The sequence below is a fragment of the Neophocaena asiaeorientalis genome, unplaced genomic scaffold, assembly GCF_003031525.2.
Source record: "Neophocaena asiaeorientalis asiaeorientalis breed wild unplaced genomic scaffold, Neophocaena_asiaeorientalis_V1.1 scaffold1, whole genome shotgun sequence".
NCBI lineage: Eukaryota > Metazoa > Chordata > Mammalia > Artiodactyla > Phocoenidae > Neophocaena > Neophocaena asiaeorientalis.
The window spans coordinates 355294-374437 of record NW_020171981.1 but is presented as its reverse complement, the minus strand read 5'-3'; the positions used below and the strand labels follow the sequence as shown (position 1 = coordinate 374437).

Below are 19144 nucleotides of genomic sequence, written 5' to 3'. Positions count from 1 at the left end.
TATATTCTGTAACATGGACTAACCTTGATGACATTATGCTAAATGAAATTAGACACAAAAGGACAAAACGGTGTGATTCCACTTATATGAGTTACTTAGAGTAGTCAAATTCATAGAGACAGAAAGTAGAATGGCGATGGGGGCGGGGTTACTGTTCAGGGGGTACAGTTTCAGCTTGGGAAGGTGACAGTTCTGGAGATGAATGGTGGTGACGGTTGCAGAATGTGTATGTACTTAATCCCACAGAATTGTAGTTTAAAATGGTTAAAATGGAAAATTTTGTTAGGTACATTTAATTTAAAAATAGAAATTTAAAAGAAGAAAATTGGCTTGATCCAGCTCCTCTACCGAGCAGAGCGGGCAGAACCACTCACCTACCTGTGAAGCGCGGCTGATTCCAGACACCTGAATCGCCCCTCCCCTCCCCTCCCCCACACTCAGTCGCTACCCCGCGGCCTGGCAAGTCTCACTACGCAGACGCGGAGCTGGGGTGGGTGGGCAGGAGGGGCGTGGCCTCACTCTGCGCCTGTGCGGAATTCCAGCTGCAACTGCTGTGGGGGAGAAGATGCCCAGGTTGGGCTCCGCGGCCGCCGGCCGAGGGGAGGCCCGCACTGCACACGCGCAGACTGAGCATCCGCGTCAAAAGCCGAAGAGAGCGCGCGCTCGCCACGTCCTGCGCGTCCAGCTGCCAGGCATTAGTCCCTGCCGTGACTCCCGCTGGGCCCGGACGGGCTGGCGCGCCCTCGTCTGAAAAGCAATGCCCCGGGAGATCATCACCCTGCAACTGGGCCAGTGCGGCAACCAGAGTGAGCGAACGATCGCCGGGCCCAGCCAGTCTCCGGTTCTGCCCCTTCGGGTCCCACCCGAGTGCTTCGCATCCTCCAGCCCCCGCTTTCCCTTCCATGAACCCCCTGCCCTACTGCGCATGATGAACCAAGCCCCGGACCCCAGACCGAGAGCCCTGCCTCCAGCCCCCGGCTGTCACGGCTCCCAGACTCTTGGGCCCACCCTCTGAGAGTGACAGCCTCTGAGCCTCACCCTGGGCTCCTGAGGCCTTACGGCTCTAGCAGATCCAGGCGTCTCTCCTCTCCCCACAGTTGGGTTCGAGTTCTGGAAACAGCTGTGCGCCGAGCATGGTATCAGCCCCGAGGGCATCGTGGAGGAGTTCGCCACCGAAGGCACTGACCGCAAGGACGTCTTTTTCTACCAGGTGCCCCCAGCGACTTGGCCCGGGCCGGCAGTGGCCCAGGGGGCCTGAAGGGAAGGGCAGTGGCTTGGTACTGGAAACCCGCTGGGCAGAGGAGCCAGGGCGGCTGGCTTGAAGAGGGAGGGCAGGCAGGAGCCAGAGTTGGGAGGACTGGAGGAGTGGGTGGGCCCGAGCTTATTGGGCCCGATCCTGGACTCCCCTTGACAGGCGGACGATGAACACTACATCCCCAGGGCGGTGCTGCTGGACCTGGAGCCGCGGGTGATCCATTCCATCCTCAATTCCCCCTATGCCAAGCTCTACAACCCAGAGAACATCTACCTGTCAGAACATGGAGGAGGAGCTGGCAACAACTGGGCCAGCGGATTCTCCCAGGTATCCAGGTGGCCATCCCAGAGATTCTTGATGTTCCCTTCCTGGGGCAAAGCAGGCACAAGCAGTCTGGGAATTTGACCACACTGACAATAAATAAGAGACAAGGGGATTACCCTGATAAGAGGGACAGCCAGAGAGAGGTTGATGCAAACTTTGTGCAAACCATTTGCAAAGTAGCATTTCTGGGGGGAGGGACATAGCCCTCTGTTTGAGGTGGCAGCAGTGTCCGACAGTAGAATTATTGGTGCTGAAAAGAGATGCTCTCCAGAAACTTCATCCTCATCCTCCCTCCTCATGTCTCTATACAGGGTGAGAAAATCCATGAAGACATCTTTGACATCATAGACCGAGAAGCAGATGGAAGTGACAGCCTAGAGGTGAGGCTGCCCCCCTGGGGGGGTGGGGGTGGGGAGGAAGCTGAAAAGTGCTGGGGAAAGGTCAGGAGGTAGCCTGATCAGATGTGTGAGGGGGGCAATTCAATTCAAAACTCTTCCATTGAGTATCAGATGTGAGATAGTGAGGTAAATAAGGTACAGTCCTTGTCCTCAAGGAGATCCCAATCTGGATGGCATCAGCTCCTTCCTTCTCAAGGAGCCTCAGCCTGGATGGACATAGAGGAAGCCTTGACACATTAGCGTGTTGGGAATGGGGAATGACACGAGCCTGAAGCCTCTCTGCCAGATCCCTGGAGACTGCCTCTCCATCCCTCCCTTGCAGGGCTTTGTGCTGTGTCATTCCATCGCTGGGGGCACCGGTTCTGGCCTGGGTTCCTACCTCTTAGAGCGACTGAATGACAGGTAAGCCTGTGTTTGGGGAGAGGGCATTAGCCCTGTTTCCCTGGGTAATGTCTTTCCTTTTTATCGCTTTTTTCTTTCGGACTGGAAGGCCTGCCACTACCACCTTTGAGTCATAGGTAGGAACAGAGCCTGGCCACCCAGGGAACATCTTGGAAGCAGTAACTCCCAGGTGGGGGTTTTGCCTAGGGGGAGAAGGGGACCTACGAGGTTTGATGCTTTAGGCTTATCTTTTTTGGCTTCTGGGCTCTGAAGACTCAGTTCTGCCCTCACCCCTTTTGTATAAGACGTTGGTGGCACTTGGAAAGGAATGGCCCCTGTTATCCCTAGAGAAGCTAGAGATGGGCAGTGATGAGAGTCCTTCCAATTCACTATGTCACCTTCCCCTTTCCCTCCTCCTTACCCCCAGGTATCCCAAGAAGCTGGTGCAGACATACTCAGTGTTTCCCAACCAGGATGAGATGAGCGATGTGGTGGTCCAGCCCTACAACTCACTGCTCACGCTCAAGAGGCTGACCCAGAACGCAGACTGTGTGGTGAGCATGCGAGGAGGGAGTGGGGGCTTTGGTCGACCTCCCCAAACCAGAGAGACATCTACACCCTGTCCTTCCCAAGCCCTTGCCCAGAGAACAGAGGACCAACAAAGCCATACCTGGTGGACCAATTATGAAATAAGGACCTGATCCCAAGTTTCTTATAGTCCCTTTAGGCAGCAAGACTCTCAGCAAAGTGAATAACACGCCCCCACCTCACGTGTCTCCACTTAGCCTGTTTTTCTTTTTTTAATTAATTAACTAATTTATTTTATTTTTGGCTGCGTTGAGTCTTCACTGCTGCGCACGGGCTTTCTCAAGTTGCAGCGAGCGGGGCTACTCTTTGTTGCGGTGTGCGGGCTTCTCATTGCGGTGGCTTCTCTTGTTGCAGAGCACAGGCTCTAGGCGCGCGAGCTTTAGTAGTTGTGGCACGCAGGCTCTGTAGCTGTGGCTTACGGGCTTAGTTGTTCCACGGCATGTGGGATCTTCCCGGACCAGGGCTCGAACCTTTGTCTCCTGCATTGGCAGGCGGATTCTTGGCCACTGCGCAACCAGGGAAGCCGCTCCACTTAGCCTGTTTAATGCCTACTCATGCTTACATTCTCAGCCCAAGGGTCACTTTCTTAGCAAAACCTTCCCTGACCACCCAGACAAGGTCAAATTCCTTTGTGCATATTTCAGGCTATAACTATACTTTTCTGTTGTTTTATATTTAATGTCGGTCTCCCTCCTCTAGACTGTAGATGTGGTGAGGGGGAAGACCATGCCTGTTGTACTCTCCATAGTTTCTCTAGGCACCATGCCTGGCACATGTTGGACAAGTAAATATTTGTTTAATGCACTGGGTGGTAGAAACGTGTCTCTTGATGCCCCAGAGACAGTACTTGCCCTTTAAATTAGCACACCTACTTTCTAGTTTTGGACTTCTTCCTAGTTTTGGAGTTCAGAGGGGGACTAAGCAAATAACTTATTTCTCTGCCCCCTTTCTCCTCAAAAAGGTGCCGTGACCCTCTTCTGTCCCCCCAGGTGGTGCTGGACAACACAGCCCTGAACCGGATCGCCACAGACCGCCTGCACATCCAGAACCCATCCTTCTCTCAGATCAACCAGCTGGTGAGCCCTCACTCCTAGACTCCTTTGGACTGGAACCCCGCCATCGGGGGAAGGGAGGCCTCCCAAGACAAGGCCCTTGACACAGCACCCCTGTCCCCAGGTGTCCACCATCATGTCGGCCAGCACCACCACCCTGCGCTACCCCGGCTACATGAACAACGACCTCATCGGCCTCATCGCCTCGCTCATTCCCACACCACGGCTCCACTTCCTCATGACCGGCTACACACCCCTCACCACGGACCAGTCGGTAAGAGCAGCCCGCAGGCCCAGCAGGCCCTGACTTGCCTTTCTCTTTCCCTGCTGCACCCGGAGCCGCCCCGTGCGGCCCCCAGAGGCCCTGCGCTCAGGGACTGGCACAGGCTGGGCGACCTCCTGGCTGACTTGCGCTCCTCTCGCCTCTGCCTGTGGCTCCCTGCAGGGCCCGGGCTGCGCGGGGTCCGCTGATGCTCCTGCACGAGGGCGTGAGTTTGCTGAGCTCGGGAGGACTGAGATCCCTGACCCCACAGCAGAGGCTCGGCGTGGGCCAGAATCTAAGGACACTCCCCACAGAGGCCAAACTACCCCGAGTCTGACGGGGACGTGTGTGGCCTACTGCTCTCTGTCCACGCGTTTCTCGACTGTGCCCTGTGGCCACTGTCCCCTCAGGTGGCCAGCGTGAGGAAGACCACGGTCCTGGATGTCATGAGGAGGCTCCTGCAGCCCAAGAACGTGATGGTGTCCACGGGCCGGGACCGCCAGACCAACCACTGCTACATCGCCATCCTCAACATCATCCAGGGGGAGGTGGACCCCACCCAGGTAGGTGAGGCCCCTTCGTTCTACCCCCAGAGCCCACAGGGGTAGAGGAGAGGCTACCACCACCACTCCTGTGCCCACCCCAGGTCCACAAGAGCCTGCAGAGGATCCGGGAACGGAAGTTGGCCAACTTCATCCCCTGGGGCCCAGCCAGCATCCAGGTGGCCCTGTCCAGGAAGTCGCCCTACCTGCCTTCTGCCCACAGGGTCAGCGGGCTAATGATGGCCAACCACACCAGCATCTCCTCGGTGAGCCTAGCCTCCTGGTCTTCTTTGGCCACTCTCTTCCACTAGCCACCTTCCTCATTCTCCCCCAGATCCATTCCAAGCCCTTATCTTGCACTGGCTCCTGGAGATTTCCATCTCTTGCAGCTCTTTGAAAGTTCCTGCCAGCAGTACGACAAGCTGCGGAAGCGGGAGGCCTTCCTGGAGCAGTTCCGCAAGGAGGACATCTTCAAGGAGAACTTTGACGAGCTGGACAGGTCCAGGGAGGTCGTGCAGGAGCTCATTGATGAGTACCACGCAGCCACGCGGCCAGACTACATCTCCTGGGGCACCCAGGAGCAGTGAATTCCTCCCCACTGCACCCGCTGGACAGTAAGCACAGCCTCCATCATGCCTGGTCCCTCTGGTCCAAATTCCCCTCACCAACAAGCTTTCTAGGTTCTTCTTCAGCCCAGGAGTTGGCCCTGCTCCCTCCCTTCCATGCCTGACCCTTGATTTGCTTATTTAGCTCTAATAAAGTAATAAAGCTGCATTGTGAGAATAGTCAGGCTTTGGTCTGTGAGTATGGGGGATGATAAAAGTATCTCCATGGTGCCCCACAGTTCCCAGGCATATGTCGGTAGGGTGGCCTTAACCTGCTCTAGCTGAGTCCCGGTCTTTGTGTGTCCACTGTTTCCATGAGCATCCCTTACCTAGAACCAAGCTGCTCTGGAGCCAGTCCTACTCTCAAGACTATAGAGGATTACTGCTGCCTGCTGTCTCCTCAGCGCCTAAGCTCCTGCCCCAGGGTGGATCAATATTGCCCATAGTGCCCCAGCCTCCTCCACTCAGGGCAGAGGCTGTAGAGGCTACTGAAGGACAGCCTGCAGCATTCTGAGCGGGTCAGGAGAGCCAAGACTGTATTCCCAGGCACAAGGCGATTAGATCCTCAGGAGTCGATCTAATTCAGCCCAAATCTGATAAAAGCAGGGCTGAGCCCATCCTGATAAATTCTTAATCTGTGCCAGAGCAGTTCTTGGGTCTGACCCTGCCCCAAGCTTCTTCCGTTCCAGTCCCAAAGCAGTGGGGACATTAAAGATGGACCCAACCAAGACCCAGAAGCTGGACACCAGGGTAGGACTGGGTAGTGCCAGTCCTGATGACTCACTGTCCTCGGGCCTCAGGGATGCCAAGAGGCCACCCCTATGCCACTCGGTGGAAGAAGGGTGATTGCCAGCTTCCAAAACTGTCCTCTTGCCTGCCCCCACCACCACCCTAGGGCAGCATACGGGCCAGGAGGAGGTTAAGTCCAGAAGGTCACGGAGGGTGGAGCCCTGCGGTGTTCAGACTCCCCTCAGTGCTGGTAAAAGCCCAGAGTGTGGGCATCCCCGGAGGTGGAGCTCTGAGCCCTGGGGCTCCAACTTGTCCCACTGACAACACTCCCACAGCAGCAAGGGTTTGTGTAAATAAGGAATTTTTGTGTGTGTGTCTTCTCTTCTACAAATAAATTAAGAAACAAACTAGAAAATTGTCTGCACCCATTGCAGCCCTTGGGTGTGGGGTGTGCCCTGTCCCTGCAGGGCCAAAAGGGTCCATGGTTCCCTGAAATCACAGAGCAGTCCAAGTCCAGGATGGAGGCAAGAGGGAGGTCGTGACCTCTTGGCAAGCTCAGTCCTGCAGCTGCCCCAAACAGCCAGACTGTCCCTGGGGCTCGTCCAGGCCCGGGTGCTGGCTGGGAGGGGAGGTGTCTGGCAGGTCTTGGCATGGAGGAGGACTACTGCTGGGCCTCTCAGGGGAGGGGTTGGCCAAGTAGGCATTCACCAGCTGCATGATCTCTTCCACCTAAGGGAGGACAGAGGTCAGAGTACACAAGGGGCCACTGGGTTCTCCTTTTTCTTAACCTCCACCCAGGCTCCTTCCCAAGGCCTTACATGAGCTGCCCCCTACAGTCTTTTTCCTTCCTCATCATCGCTCTCCCTCACTCACAATGTGCCAACCACACTTGCTTCTTTCTGCTCCTATAATATCCTAAGGTTATTCTCAACTCAGGGCCTTTGCACTTGCAAGTCCCTCTACCTGGAATGCTGTGCCCCCAGATCTTCCTTTGGCTAGCTTAAGTGTCACTGTTGTTGCGTATCTTTTCCTGACCGTCCTACCTAATGCTATGGCCCCCTCCAATCACTTCCTGTCTCACTACCCTTTCCTTCATAGCATTTGTCACTGTCTTAAATAGTCTTTGAGGGGACTTCCCTGGCTATCCAGTGGTTGAGACTCCACACTTCCACTGCAGGGGGCATGGGTTCCATCCCTGGTCAGAACTAAGATCCCACATGCCGCCTGGTGTGGCCAAAAAAATTAGAAAAAAAAAAAAGAAAAAAAGTCTTTGATTCCTTTAGTGTCTGATCGCTGGCTCTGATGTAAGCTCCTTTAGTTTTTCTTTGATCACTGTTGGATCCCCAGGGTCTAGAGCTGTACCTGGCCCATGCTCAATGCTTAATAAATGTTTCTTGACATCCTTTCCCTTCCTTCCTCCTTCTACACCCTCTTCCCACTCACCTGGGGACTCTGCAGGAGGAGCTGGCTCTCTCCCACCCTCAATGCCAGGGTGTGGGGGCCCATTAGTTGGCAGGCGGCCACACGGCCATAGCTGACACTGTGAACGGGCTGTGTCTCACCCGGTCGGGAGAGGGACATGGCCTTGGCTCCCAGGCCCAGGCATAGCTTCTGTGGAGCGCCCCCACCAGGCTCCTGCGGACAGACAGGCAGAGTCAGGGTGGAAGGAGGGGACCCTGCAGCATTATTTTTGGTGTGGGGAGATGGCTGTGAGCAAGAAGTTTCCTGGTCCCCCCCTATAATCCACAGCTCCACAGAGGTGAGGGCCCCAGGGCCAGTGACTCCTGGGGTTTGAGAATGGGCAGCTGTGCTGGGCGTAGGGAGTGAAGTGACCCACAATGGGGGCCTGTGGCTCTGGGGCAAAGGTGTGGGGCTCGGGCCGCCAGAGTCCCCCTCTCCCTTCTCCCCCTCACCGTGCTCAGCTCCAGAACGTCATACCGAGCAGCGCCGAACCCTGGACACTGCGCCGCCAGAGCCAGGTAGGCAGCCATGGCCTCAGCTCGGCCCATGCCCCGTAGCCGCTTCCAGCCTCCCAGCACAGCAGCCGCTGTGCCGGCGCCACCTCCTCCCTCGCGGGCCACGCTTCCCGCCGTGCGGCCGGCCCCGCCGCGCCGGGCCCGCTCCGCCCGCCTCTTGGCCAGGGCCGGACTCCAGATTGCCCCGGCCAGCAGGGCGGCGGAGCGGGGAGGCCTGGGCACCGGGCGGAGAGGGGCTTCACGCGGCGGGGCCGGGGTGGGCAGAAAACGGTCCAGGCGCGGCAGAGGCGCCCGCGGGGAGAAGTCTCGGTGCAGGCTCCGCAGGCGCAGCGCCGCCTGGGCGCGCAGCGTGTCGTCGGGCGGGGACGGCCGGCCGCGCAGCAGCAGAGCTTGAGCCTACGGGGAGGCAGGGGTCATCAGCGCGGGAGCGGCGGGGTACCGTCTCGAAGACACCTAGGGGTGTGGCACCTGAGGTCTGGGTTCGAGCACCGCCTCCCCCGGGGTTGCCATAACGACGAAATGCGATGGCCCAGAAACGGAGGGGTTCAGGCTCGCGTGTCTTCGCTGGGCGTGAATGCCAGAGATCCTCACCTGCTCAAAGAGGAAGGGCAGTTCGTGACCGTCTGGGGACAGTCCCTCAGGGTGCAGAGGTCCGTGAAGACGCAGACACAGTCTCCATCCGGACTCCGGCGGGTCCTCCAGCCCGGCTTCCTCCGCCGCCAAGCTGCAGAATAAAGAAGGCCGCGATGTGTCCGGGAGGCAGGGGCCCCCAAGGCGCGGGCCCAGGGGAAAAAGGCGGGGCCAGATGTTTGGGGCGGGGCCCGGGCGGAACGGACAGAGGAGGCAAGCCTTGAAGCCAGACTGCAAACCGCCGGCGGACAAGAATCCATCTGTGAACCAGTGAAACGACTGTGCCGGGCAAGCGGCAGGCGCTCGGTAAACGTTTGCTTAGGGATTGACCGAAGCCGAGAGGCGAATGGGCTAACGGAGAGCAGGGCTGGGGCTGGACATTTACTTCTCAAACCTGGTGAGCACGTCGGCCACGAGAGTCCCCCCGGCCAGGGCTCGCTCCTGGGACCCTCGCTGCTCGTACAGCGCGAATGCATTGCGGCTCCGGGTCAAGCCCAGCCGCCCCACCAGCTCTCGAGCAACCTGGAGGGGTGAGAACATAAGAGGAAAGTCAGACCCAGACCGCACAGGGGTCTTGCCAGTACTTCTGGAGGGGTCCAACTGGAGGGGTCTTTCAGGTCTCTTAGTCCCGCCACACACAGCCGTTACCCAGCTGATGACTCTCAGACTCGGGCAAACCCTAGGGCCCAGGCACCAGGAGAGCCAGGCACGGGGAGCTGGGAGGAAGGTTGAGGTTTCAGGGGCTTTCTCTGTGGTCTTACCTCTCCCGCCGTGGTGTGGGAGTCTATGGCCACAGGGCAGGCACCAGCCCCCGGACAGTTCACGGTGCACAACAACTCCTGCCGCCGGCTCAGCGCGGAAATCTCTGCCAGCGAGGGCACCAGCTCCCGGCCGCGCGTCCGGCCCAGCGCTTTTCGTATGAAGCGCGCATATGCCGCCAGTTCCGAGTCCGGAAGCGCCTGCTCAGTCCTGGGTTAGGGAGAACTGGAGAGTCAGTGCTCCAAGGGCTTTCCTTCACCTCCACCCTATTGCCTTCTTACTTTATAGTTTATTTCGCCTCGCCGATTCCCTCCCCTCCAACTCTAAGTTCCTTGAAGGCAGTGCGGCCAGCTCTTCTGAATCTACCCTGATGCTCTGTATGGAGCAGAATTACTTTCTAAGGCCCCTGGCAGCTTTCTCCTTACTGCCTCCTCCCACTTCCCAAAGTTTCCATGATCCTCCTTCGGGTTGAAATCCAAACTCCAGCCGCATTCCTCTTTCCAACCTAAAAGCCCTGGCGCTGGACTGCATCAGCTCCGAGAAGAACAGCCTTTTAATAATTCCGCTGCCCAAAGCGGGAGGCTTTTTGTAATTCCTCCGCCCGCAAGTGGTGTATGATCTTGTAATTCCCACTATGCATGTTAGCAGAGCCCTGACCTTGGGGCAAGTCCCTTCCCTTGTCTGGGTCCAAGTTCTCCATCTGCCAAACTCTTTGGAAAGACTGCCATTCTTTTCCAGCCCCTTAGCTCCCTTGCCTTGGCCTTACCCCCACGCCTCCCCTCTCACCTCTCCAGATGCCCCAGGAGGTGCCCCCGTACAGGTCCACCAGGCCGGAAGGTACAGCTCATGCAAGTGAGGAGCTGCCAGTACCGCAGGGCCGCGGGGTCTTGGGTAGCTGGAGGCCCGGGGGGGCCTGCGGGGCCCGAGGTCTGCTTAGCCAGCTGCAGGAAGAGCTCATCTCGGAGCGCGGGCAGGTCCCGGCAGGTCTGGAGCACACCCTGCATCAGGGGCCCGGGGCGCCGCGCCCCCTCCAGGGCCTGCAGCGCCAGGAACAGCCGCACCGCCTCCTCGCGCAAGGGAGCGTAGCCCGGACCTGCGGGGACGGCGGGGGCGGAGGGACGGTTTGGAGAGGGGACACAGAGCTGGGCCCTGGGAGGAAGGCGTGAACCAGGGGAAGGTCAGAGGGAATGTAAGGGGACAGGGGTGGCAAGGAGGGGAGAGTGCGAAGGACAGGAAGAGTGAAGGGAAAGCAATCGTCCCCACAGAGCCAAATTCAACCCCTGCCTCCCGGGAATCTCCCCCTCCAGATCCCCTAAGGCTGCACTTTGAGTTGGATGGATGGACTATAAGGACACAGGGTCAACCTTCAGATTCTGCAATTGGGTACTGACAGCTATCACCATGGGCCAGAAAACAGGTTGGACCGCGAGTCAGAAAACCAGGGTTCTTCTCCCAGCTCCCCTTAATCCTCTAGCTTGAGGACCTGGGCCTGTCACTATTCCCTTTTGGGGAGAAGTATAACTAGATGAGGTCAGCACATTCTCCCAAGGTGGTGGCTTTTCCACCACTTGTAAAGGCAGTATGCCATGGTGTTGAGAGTATAATGAAATAACAAAATAGAGGGTGTAAAAAACTCATGAAGGAACATCAGTAGTCAGAATGGGGTCCAGAGAAGGTGGTCAAAGGGAGCCTTTACTTTCTGTGCTGGCTTTCCTCCCCCTCTACCTTGGGTACCAGTCTGCTCAGCTTCTGGTTTCATCTTCATCCTTTGAAAACTGAGGGGCTGGGTAGGCCCCCTGAGGACTCCTAGATCCCTATCAGGTGAGGCATTCAGATTCCTCACCCAAGGGACTTGGGCCATGGCACCACTCACCTGGGGCACTGACTCCGTAGGGCAGGGGCAGGAGTGGGGCATACAGGGCCCCACTAGTGTGCCTCAGAATTGGGTTCCGTCTGTAAATAAGGGCCACAGCTTCCGGGTCCCCATAACTCTCCTAGAGGCCATGGAAATGATCAAAGTGATGGAGAAGGGGGCTCACCATGAACCCAGAAAGTTTACGGGTCCACCACCCTCCTCTTTGTCCATGGAGTTCCCTCCCTCGCACCTGAATGTCCCTGAGCAGCAGCTGGGTGGGGGTCTCCAGCGGCGCCTTGGAGGCTATCACTTCGCGCAGCGCCACCCCCCAGCGCTCTGCCTCAGCCTGGCGGGGCGAGCAGAGCCGGACGCTATGCTTCCGGCCAGACACGGTCACTGACCACAGACCTGGGGGAAAGAGAGGCCGCGGAGGTCAATCAGGGCTGGCTGGGGCAGCTACCTAGGGAGGTAGGAGAAGCCCCATGAGGTCTCACCGGTCTCCTTGGGCCTGCGCTCAGGGCCGGTCACCGAGCACAGGCTGGTGAGCACGAGGCTCCCGAGGCGCCGCGCCCCCTTCCCGCTGCTGCTGAACTGGTCCAAGGAGTCCCGGGTGAGCACGAACCAGGCTCGGCGCGGGGGCAACCAGGGCCGCGCCCCTCCTCCGCGGGGCTCGCGGTACAGCCAACCTTCGGGGAGAAAGACGGAAAGGGGATCGGCAGGAGAAGACATTATCCCGTGGAGGATTGGGACTGGGGCCTCTAGAGCGCATGAGGTGGATCCCCACCTTTCACGACGACGTCTGGGTCGTCTTCTGACGGCCCCTTCTCCGGGATGAGGCTCCGTGTCTCCTCCCAGCTTTGCAGCCTGGGCAAGAAGGGAGCGAGGGTTGGGCAAGCCTGCCGGTCCTGCACCCCGCCTCCAGGAGGCTCCTCTCTATGGGCTCCCCAGACAGCGAGGGGTGCCTACTCCCCGGGCTGGGCACCCCTCCCCCAGGCTGTGGGAACTGCTGGGCCGTTCTGACCTCGCACCAGAAATAGCCTGGATCCCCCCCTTCCTCCCCGCGCCCCCAGCCGGACCGCCCCCCGGGACCCCGGCCAAACCACAGCGTCCGGCGTAAGGCCTTTCCCTTATTGCACAACCACGGGAGGGAAGCCGGTGAACATGGGGGTCCCAGACCATGGGACGCGGGGGCTGAGTTCACCTGTCTGAGACTGGACCGCTCCTCACAGGCTGAGTCAGCGTCACATCCAGGGGGCCCTGGGGAAACAGGCAGGGCGGCCCTCAGGCTAAGAACCCTCCTCGCAGGATGCCAGTGGCTTCTGGCCCAGGACAGTGCCGCTCAGAGGATTGGGGAATCAAGGAGTGGGATGGTGACTGTGACTGTGACTGTGACCGAGCGAGCTGAAGCCACTGGGCTAGCCCCTTCCACCAGTCTCTACAGAATAGCCCAAGCTAAAAAGCCAAGACTCTCGCCTGGTCGCTGTGATTCTTTAAAGAGGCGATCAGGTGTTGGGGTAGAGTAGAAAAAGCACTGGGCAGAGAGTCAGGAGACCTGGGTTCTAATACCGGCTCAACCGCTAACTCGGATCTACAAACTTGCTGAGGAACCCTGGCAAGCCCCTTCGAGTTTTTGGGCCTTAGGTTCCCGATCTGTGAAGAGGGAGAGGTGGATGAAGTCCTTTCTTGCTCTGGCAGTCGAAGTCACCCCCCCCTCCTCATCTCCCTTCATTGGCTGGCGGGCGTTCAGGCTGGCAGGCAGGCAGTAGGCACGGAGGTGAATGAAGGGAAGAGGGACCCTTTCGGTATAGGGCTTTCTCCAAGAGCTTCTTATACCCTCCCACAGGGACCCCTGAAACTCAGTAGGAAGTAAAGACCCTGTCCTTTTGCTGGGGCTCAGGCCAGGCTGAAGAATACTCTCCATGGGAGGTACAGTCCAGGATTTTGCCCTCCCCCTACCACACTCCCTGTGCCCTGGAACTTCTACTGTAGACTGGGGTCTAAGAAAGGCCTAAAACCCTGCCAGGAGCCAGGTCAGGCGGGAACTGTGCCATGGTCCCATTGCATCCAGGCAGCTAAAGTCAGGAGGGGGAGGTGGGGGAAGGGGGCCAGGGACACCTGTCCCCAAGCTCCGAGGAGGGGGGCGGCGGTAGAGGTGGAGCATGAGGGAGGCAGTGGCAGTGGTTCACAAAGCCGACCCTGCTCAGGCTGGAACCTTGGGGACGCCTGGGTCCTGTGCCTTCGGGGGCGCAGGTCCTCTTATCTTCTGGAGGGTCGGAGAGGGGCTCTCAGCCACACTACCATAAGGGCAGGTGCTGACCCCTCTCTTAGACCAACTCCCCTAATCGCAGTCCCCTGATTCCCTCCCTCCCCGCCCCCCCTCTATATTTATCCGCCCTCCGCCTCCGCCAGGTGCTGGCGCCGGCCCCAGCGGCGCAGCCCGCCCCACCCGGGCACTGAGCCACCGGGCCTGCTGGGGACCCCTGAGCGGGGGAAGGGAGCCTGACCCAGGCCACAGCACACGCGAGTCTGGTTGCCCGAAGTTTGCTTGCTGGCGTGCAGGGGCATCAGAGAGGGGACGTCAGGGGATGATGGTCTCCCACACCAATAGAGCCTCAGTTTCGCCACGGGGAGATTCGACAAAACCCGGGAGCCGAGTGTCCCTCACCGTTCCCTCAGGGATTCCCCAGGAGCCTCACCAGGGAGGCCCTGAGTGTCAGGGTAATGATGAGGGGTCCTCGGAGAGTTGTGGCCCCCAGCTCCCTCTCCATGGGGTCCCCGCCACGGACCCCAGTCTGAGGATGCCTGCTTCCCCTTGCCCAGGTCCCCGCGGCGGGAACTCCCGCATCTGGCCCCAGCGCTCAGCGCTCATGAATTGGAAGCGGAGCGGACCCAGGTGTCCGAGCCGCCCAGCCGGCCTCGCCACATTCCTCGGCGCTGGCGGAGGCGGAAGGAGACGGGATGGGACGCGGGCCCAGCGGGGAAGGGAGAGGCTGGGCCAGGTCGGGCCAGGCGTGACGCCTCCCCTGCCTCAGGGCCCCCAGCAGGTGGACAGCGCCCAGCGTGCTGCGCGAGGCCCACAGGCACATCCCGAGGCGGGCTGCTGCTTGAGCTCTCGGGGGCTTCTGGCCCCCAGGCAAAAACGTCTCCCGAGTCCCCAGTCCACAAGAGCACGGCGTTTGGCTCGAGTCTGGAGCAGGATCAGGCGTGACGGCCGGTTGTAGTGAGAGGGATTGAGACAAGGCTTCAAACCCCCCGGGACTTACCCTCCCGCCGCCCGCTGGACTCGGGGTCCGTAGCTCAAAGGTCTCCTCGTCCTCGTCTTCGTCCCCGTCCCCGCTAAGCTCGCCGTCCCCGTAGTCCCGGTGCAGAAGAGTAAAGCCTCGACGGCAGCAGAGGAGCCACCACAATCCCCCGGGGAGAGGCATCCGGGCGAGCAGCCGGGGGATTGGGGTGCGGGCAGCCGGGGCCGAGCTGCAGGGGGTCGGAGAAACTGGCGGGGCTCCGACCCGAGCGGGGGGAAAGATGAGGAGGGAGGAGGGAAAGGGAGAGGGGGACTGGGAGGAGGCGGTGTCTGGCTCTGGGGTGCAAGGGGTCGCTAGCTAGTGGGGACAGCGGGGAGGGGCAGGGGAATAAGGAGGGAGGGGGCAATGCGATGTTAGCCACGCCCCCGCTTCGGAGGTCGGACACGGACTGCTAGGGACGTCACGGAAGCCCGCCTTCAAGCTCTTGTTTTAACTCTTGGCTCACCAACCAACAAATTAAAAGCACTCGAGCAGGAGCTTTGGAGAACAAAGTGCCCATAGGGCATAGAGAAAGGCTCCGACTGCTGTCCTCTGCACCCCTGTCTCGTCTCAGGGTTCCAGAGAAAGGAAAGAGCCTTAGCTACCTGCGCCAAGCACAGCCGTAGAGGTAGCCCTCCGCCCCTGGATGAAGGAGTCCAGTTCCGCGATTCCAGTCACCTCCTCTTGAGGTGAAGAAGCTGAGGAAGAGACTCTGAGAGAGTGCAGACCAAGGCCGGAAATAAAATCTAATGTAGAGCGCACAGCTCACTGAACTCCAGTTGGGAGAGTGACTTCGGATTCTAGGGAATTCCGTGGTCTTCGAATGGAGTGGAGTCTCCTCAGGGTGACTGTCCCGCGATTCTGTGTAGGAAGGGGTTAACCAAGGCTCTAAGCGGACGGGGCGGGGCCAGAGGAGGGGCGGGGCCAGGGCGACCGCGGGCGCGCGCGTGCGTTGCTGACTCAGCGGCGATTCCTGAGATCACTGGTGGAGGGTTCCAGGTTGGCCCCCAGTGACTGGCGTGTGGGACCCTTTGAAGATCGGCTCTGTGTCCGGGACTTCCCTGGATCCTGGCCCCTGGAGGCCGTGGTTCTTGGTCTCAGCCGCCGGAGACTCCGAGAAGGAAGGCTAGCCGGAGCTGGGCGCGGCGGGACAGGGCGGGGACGACAGGCCAGCGCCTCCCTGGAGACATCCCCGCCACGCTCCGCCCCTCTTGCCCTGGGTCCCCAGACTCCAGGCTGGAGTGGTCGGGCCAGCTTGGCTGACCGGATATTAAACTGCGAGAGTTGTCGCACGTGGACACCAGCCTGCCTGTCGTGACTGTGTAAAACAAAGACCAGGGATCAATGTCTTTAGAGGCCATCCCAGACTTGCCCTCGCCCCAGATGAGAGTGGCCTGCGCTGAGACTTCCTAGGGATGGAAACACCACACCATATACTCTCTTCCCTATCTGGATCCCAGGCCCTTGCCTGCAGGGAAGTTCTTTCCCTTGTCTAACCTCTCTCCGGCAGGCTCAGTACATTCCCTCTGAGCCCGTCCCCAAGGAAGACGGAGAATGGCTGTCGCCCCACCCCCACCCCGCCCGTGCTAACCACTCTTTGGAAATTTGCAAATTGGAATTCTCTCCTTGGATTTTCTCCAAGGTGAAAAACTGCGACTCAACTTTTCAAATAACTTTTTCTCTCCACCAGCGAACCTTAGAAGGGACTGTAGAGTGGTAACCGAATCCAACCCCAAACGGGAATCTCCTGGCCCCGTTCCTACCCCCACACCAGGCATAGGCACACACACAGTCCCCGACAGCCTCAGCCGGAACATTCCAGAGGCCGGGAACTCGGTACTTGCTAAGGCAGCCATTACTGGATAGCACTCTGGTTGTTAGAAAGCTCTTTCTTACACTAGTTCAGGAGGAACGCTCGCCCCTCGTCGCCTGGCAGCTTCCCCACCTCACCTCTGTTGGCAGAGACCGGGTGAAGGTGGAGGGGGTGTCAGTGCCTAAAGCTTTAGCAGGCTCAGCAGCCCCTCACCCCAACCCAGGCTCTCAGCGCCTTCCACTCAGAGCCAAGCGCGGCGGAGTGCGAAGGGGCGGGGCCGTGGGGCACCCACCAGCTCTGCCGTGCTGCAAATCACTTCCAAGCCGGTGAGTCAAAAATAGTAACAGTTGTTGTGTTGCCCCTCATTTCCATGTTGTCAGTTTAATGTGCCGAAGTACAGAAGCAATTCCTGATGTCCCTACCTCTTTCTCAGTGTCCCCCACCTACTCCCCCTTCCCGCTACCCTCCCTGGAATCATTTCCTCAGCCCGCCCCCCTCCTCTTGATTCGCAGCCCTAGTAGTCCCAGAAGGAGATACTGTTGGTCTCCGTGGGAGCCGAGCAGGAAGAAAGGCGGGGCCGGCGGGGGCAGCGGCCGCGGTGGTGAGGCCCTGGACTACAGCCTCGACCCCGTAGCAGCCTCCGCAGGTCCTGGCGGAAGCGCAGGCCCAGAAAGGCGTAGAGCACGGGGTTGAGACCGCAGCGGGCGAGGGCCAAGCCCCCGGTCACCAGCAGTGCCAGATCCTTGCGCTTGCTGGCGGGGCAGCTCCGCTCGCGGGCCGCCAGGAGGTCGGCAGTATCCAATAGCAGGGCGAGACTGTAGGGCAGCTGCAGCACCACGAAGGCAGCCACCAGGGCCACCACGACGCGCAGCGCGCGCCGGCGCTCGGGCCCCCTGGTGGCCAGCAGCGTGCGGCCCAGGAGCGCGTAGCAGGCCGCCATGACGCCCAGCGGCAGCGCGAAGCCCAGGACCACCTGCGCCACGGCGCTCACCCCCTTCACCGTCTGCGTGAGGCCCTCGGGGAAAATGAGACGGCAGCGCCGCTGGCCTTCTCGCTGCCCGTCCTGGCTGAAAAGGAAAGCAGGCAGCGCCAGGAGCAGCGACAGCAACCACACGATGACTGAGACCAAGTGTGCACGGCCCGGCACCGGGGGCCTCGGTCCAGCTGGGAGGGCCCGCGCGATGGCCACGTAGCGGTCGGCGCTGATACAGGCCAGGAAGAGGAAGCCGGCGTGGAAGGAGGCCGAATAGAGGCCCGAGATGGCGCGGCAGGTGACACTTCCCAGACTCCAGCCCTGCAGAGCCCCGGCTGCAGCAAAGGGCAGGGTCAGGGCCAGCAGAAGGTCGGCCAGGGCCAGCTGGAGCAGGTGGGCGGAGGTGGGCGAGCGGGCAGCGCGTCGCGCCGCCAGGTGCGTGGCCAGGACCAGGCCATTGCCAGCCAGACCCAGCGCAGCCACCGTCAGGGAGACACTGGGTTGGAAGGCCCGACTGAAGGCCTGGACATCGGCCTTGTAGCAGAGTTCTGGCAGCGGCTCAGCCGAGTATGCCTCCTCATCGTCCCCGGAGTAGGGGCCCCAGGAGACCTGGGGAGGCCAAAATGAGAAGAGAGCCCTTATGAGGCATGCCTCCACCACACACCTCCCCCTCCCACACATGCATTCCAAGCTGGGGGCTCCTGTGTGACCAGGTACAATGGTACAGTACCCGGGGAGAAGACATAAACTCTTCTCCACACTCTTCTTAGCACACCCTCAGACAGGCCTTGGCTTCCCTCGCACCCCTCCTGCCTCTACATCCAGCTTCCTCGGTGACCTTGAGTGAATCACTTGCTCTTTCTGGCTCTCCGGTTGCCTAATACATAATGTCGAGATTAGAAATCCTGACCAGCCCCCCGGCAGGGTTGTTTGAAATAAGGAAGGTAATGAATGTGAAGCATCTGTGCTCTCCATAGGCCAAGCGTCTGTATTGTTAATAGATCTTAGCGCTTCAGTTCCTCTGCAGCGCCCTCTCCTGGAAGAACATCCACATGCAGACTTTGCCTGACACCTGGTCCCTGGACTCCATGCTTGGCCTGGAGAGGTTTTCTATGTCCCCTTTCCCTTCTCCCCTTCTCAGCCCCACCTCTTAGCCTCCAGTACAGGTGCACCGAACTACTCATGACAAGGGGGTCGTAAGGGTTGGAGCTCAGGTTTTCTGGGCTCAGTTGGGACCTTAGATCTCTAGGTTCAGCTCATCCTCCCTCTGAACCCCAGTCCCGTCCCCGACCCCCAGCGTCTCATTACCAGCCCGATCTATCTGGAGGGCCCCTGGTCCCAGAGGGCTCCAGGCATCCTAGGTAGGTCACAGCATGGCAGAGGCCTGGTGCTAGGTAGAGAATCCCGTCCCTTCACCTTACCCTCCCTCTCTGTAACCATTACCCCCCTGCCCCCACTCCCACCTGCTTTGCGGGCTCAGTCCCCATCTCTGGCTACTCAGGTTTCTGAGGTAAAGCCACTGGGGACAGAAGTTAAACTAGTGGGACAGGAAGGAAGGGGCGGGGAGAAGGGCCAGGAGGGCGGTGGGGATTAGGGTCTGTGGGCCGTCTTTACCTAACTTTCCTATTCTACGTCCTAAAAAATAATTTCTCCTTACCGTGCCAGTAGAAAAAGAATGGGTTTTGTAATATCATCGTTTGCTAGCCACCTGTATGATCTTA

The 19144-nt window shown here is 59.5% G+C and overlaps 3 protein-coding genes across 7 annotated transcripts; 1 reads left to right on the top strand and 2 right to left on the bottom strand.

Moving 5' to 3' along the window:
* Positions 1-518: 518 nt before the first annotated feature.
* On the top strand, positions 519-5587 carry TUBG2 (tubulin gamma 2). Its single transcript, XM_024746443.1, has 11 exons — positions 519-806; positions 1098-1210; positions 1415-1582; positions 1891-1959; positions 2300-2379; positions 2786-2912; positions 3936-4022; positions 4123-4272; positions 4671-4823; positions 4907-5068; positions 5192-5587. The coding sequence occupies exons 1-11, from the start codon at positions 758-760 to the stop codon at positions 5387-5389; spliced, it is 1356 nt and encodes a 451-aa protein (XP_024602211.1). The 5' UTR covers positions 519-757; the 3' UTR covers positions 5390-5587.
* Positions 5588-6467: 880 nt separating this feature from the next.
* On the bottom strand, positions 6468-14939 carry PLEKHH3 (pleckstrin homology, MyTH4 and FERM domain containing H3). Of its 5 annotated transcripts, none has more exons than XM_024744066.1 (13): positions 14620-14939; positions 12558-12613; positions 12141-12220; positions 11851-12042; positions 11607-11764; positions 11375-11495; positions 10288-10594; positions 9504-9711; positions 9128-9264; positions 8704-8836; positions 8050-8508; positions 7580-7771; positions 6468-6865 (listed from the first exon to the last, which is right to left on the bottom strand). In XM_024744066.1, exons 1-13 carry the CDS (start codon positions 14779-14781, stop codon positions 6692-6694), a joined length of 2379 nt encoding a protein of 792 aa, XP_024599834.1. In that variant the 5' UTR covers positions 14782-14939; the 3' UTR covers positions 6468-6691. The 5 variants fall into 5 exon arrangements, 3 of the variants coding, with proteins under 3 accessions (XP_024599834.1, XP_024599835.1, XP_024599841.1); XM_024744067.1 differs by having other exon boundaries at positions 9137-9264; XR_003003168.1 differs by having other exon boundaries at positions 6779-6865; positions 8075-8508.
* Positions 14940-16804: 1865 nt separating this feature from the next.
* On the bottom strand, positions 16805-18925 carry CCR10 (C-C motif chemokine receptor 10). Its single transcript, XM_024745234.1, has 2 exons — positions 18887-18925; positions 16805-18032 (listed from the first exon to the last, which is right to left on the bottom strand). Exons 1-2 carry the CDS (start codon positions 18908-18910, stop codon positions 16965-16967), a joined length of 1092 nt encoding a protein of 363 aa, XP_024601002.1. The 5' UTR covers positions 18911-18925; the 3' UTR covers positions 16805-16964.
* Between the last annotated feature and the right edge of the window lie 219 nt (positions 18926-19144).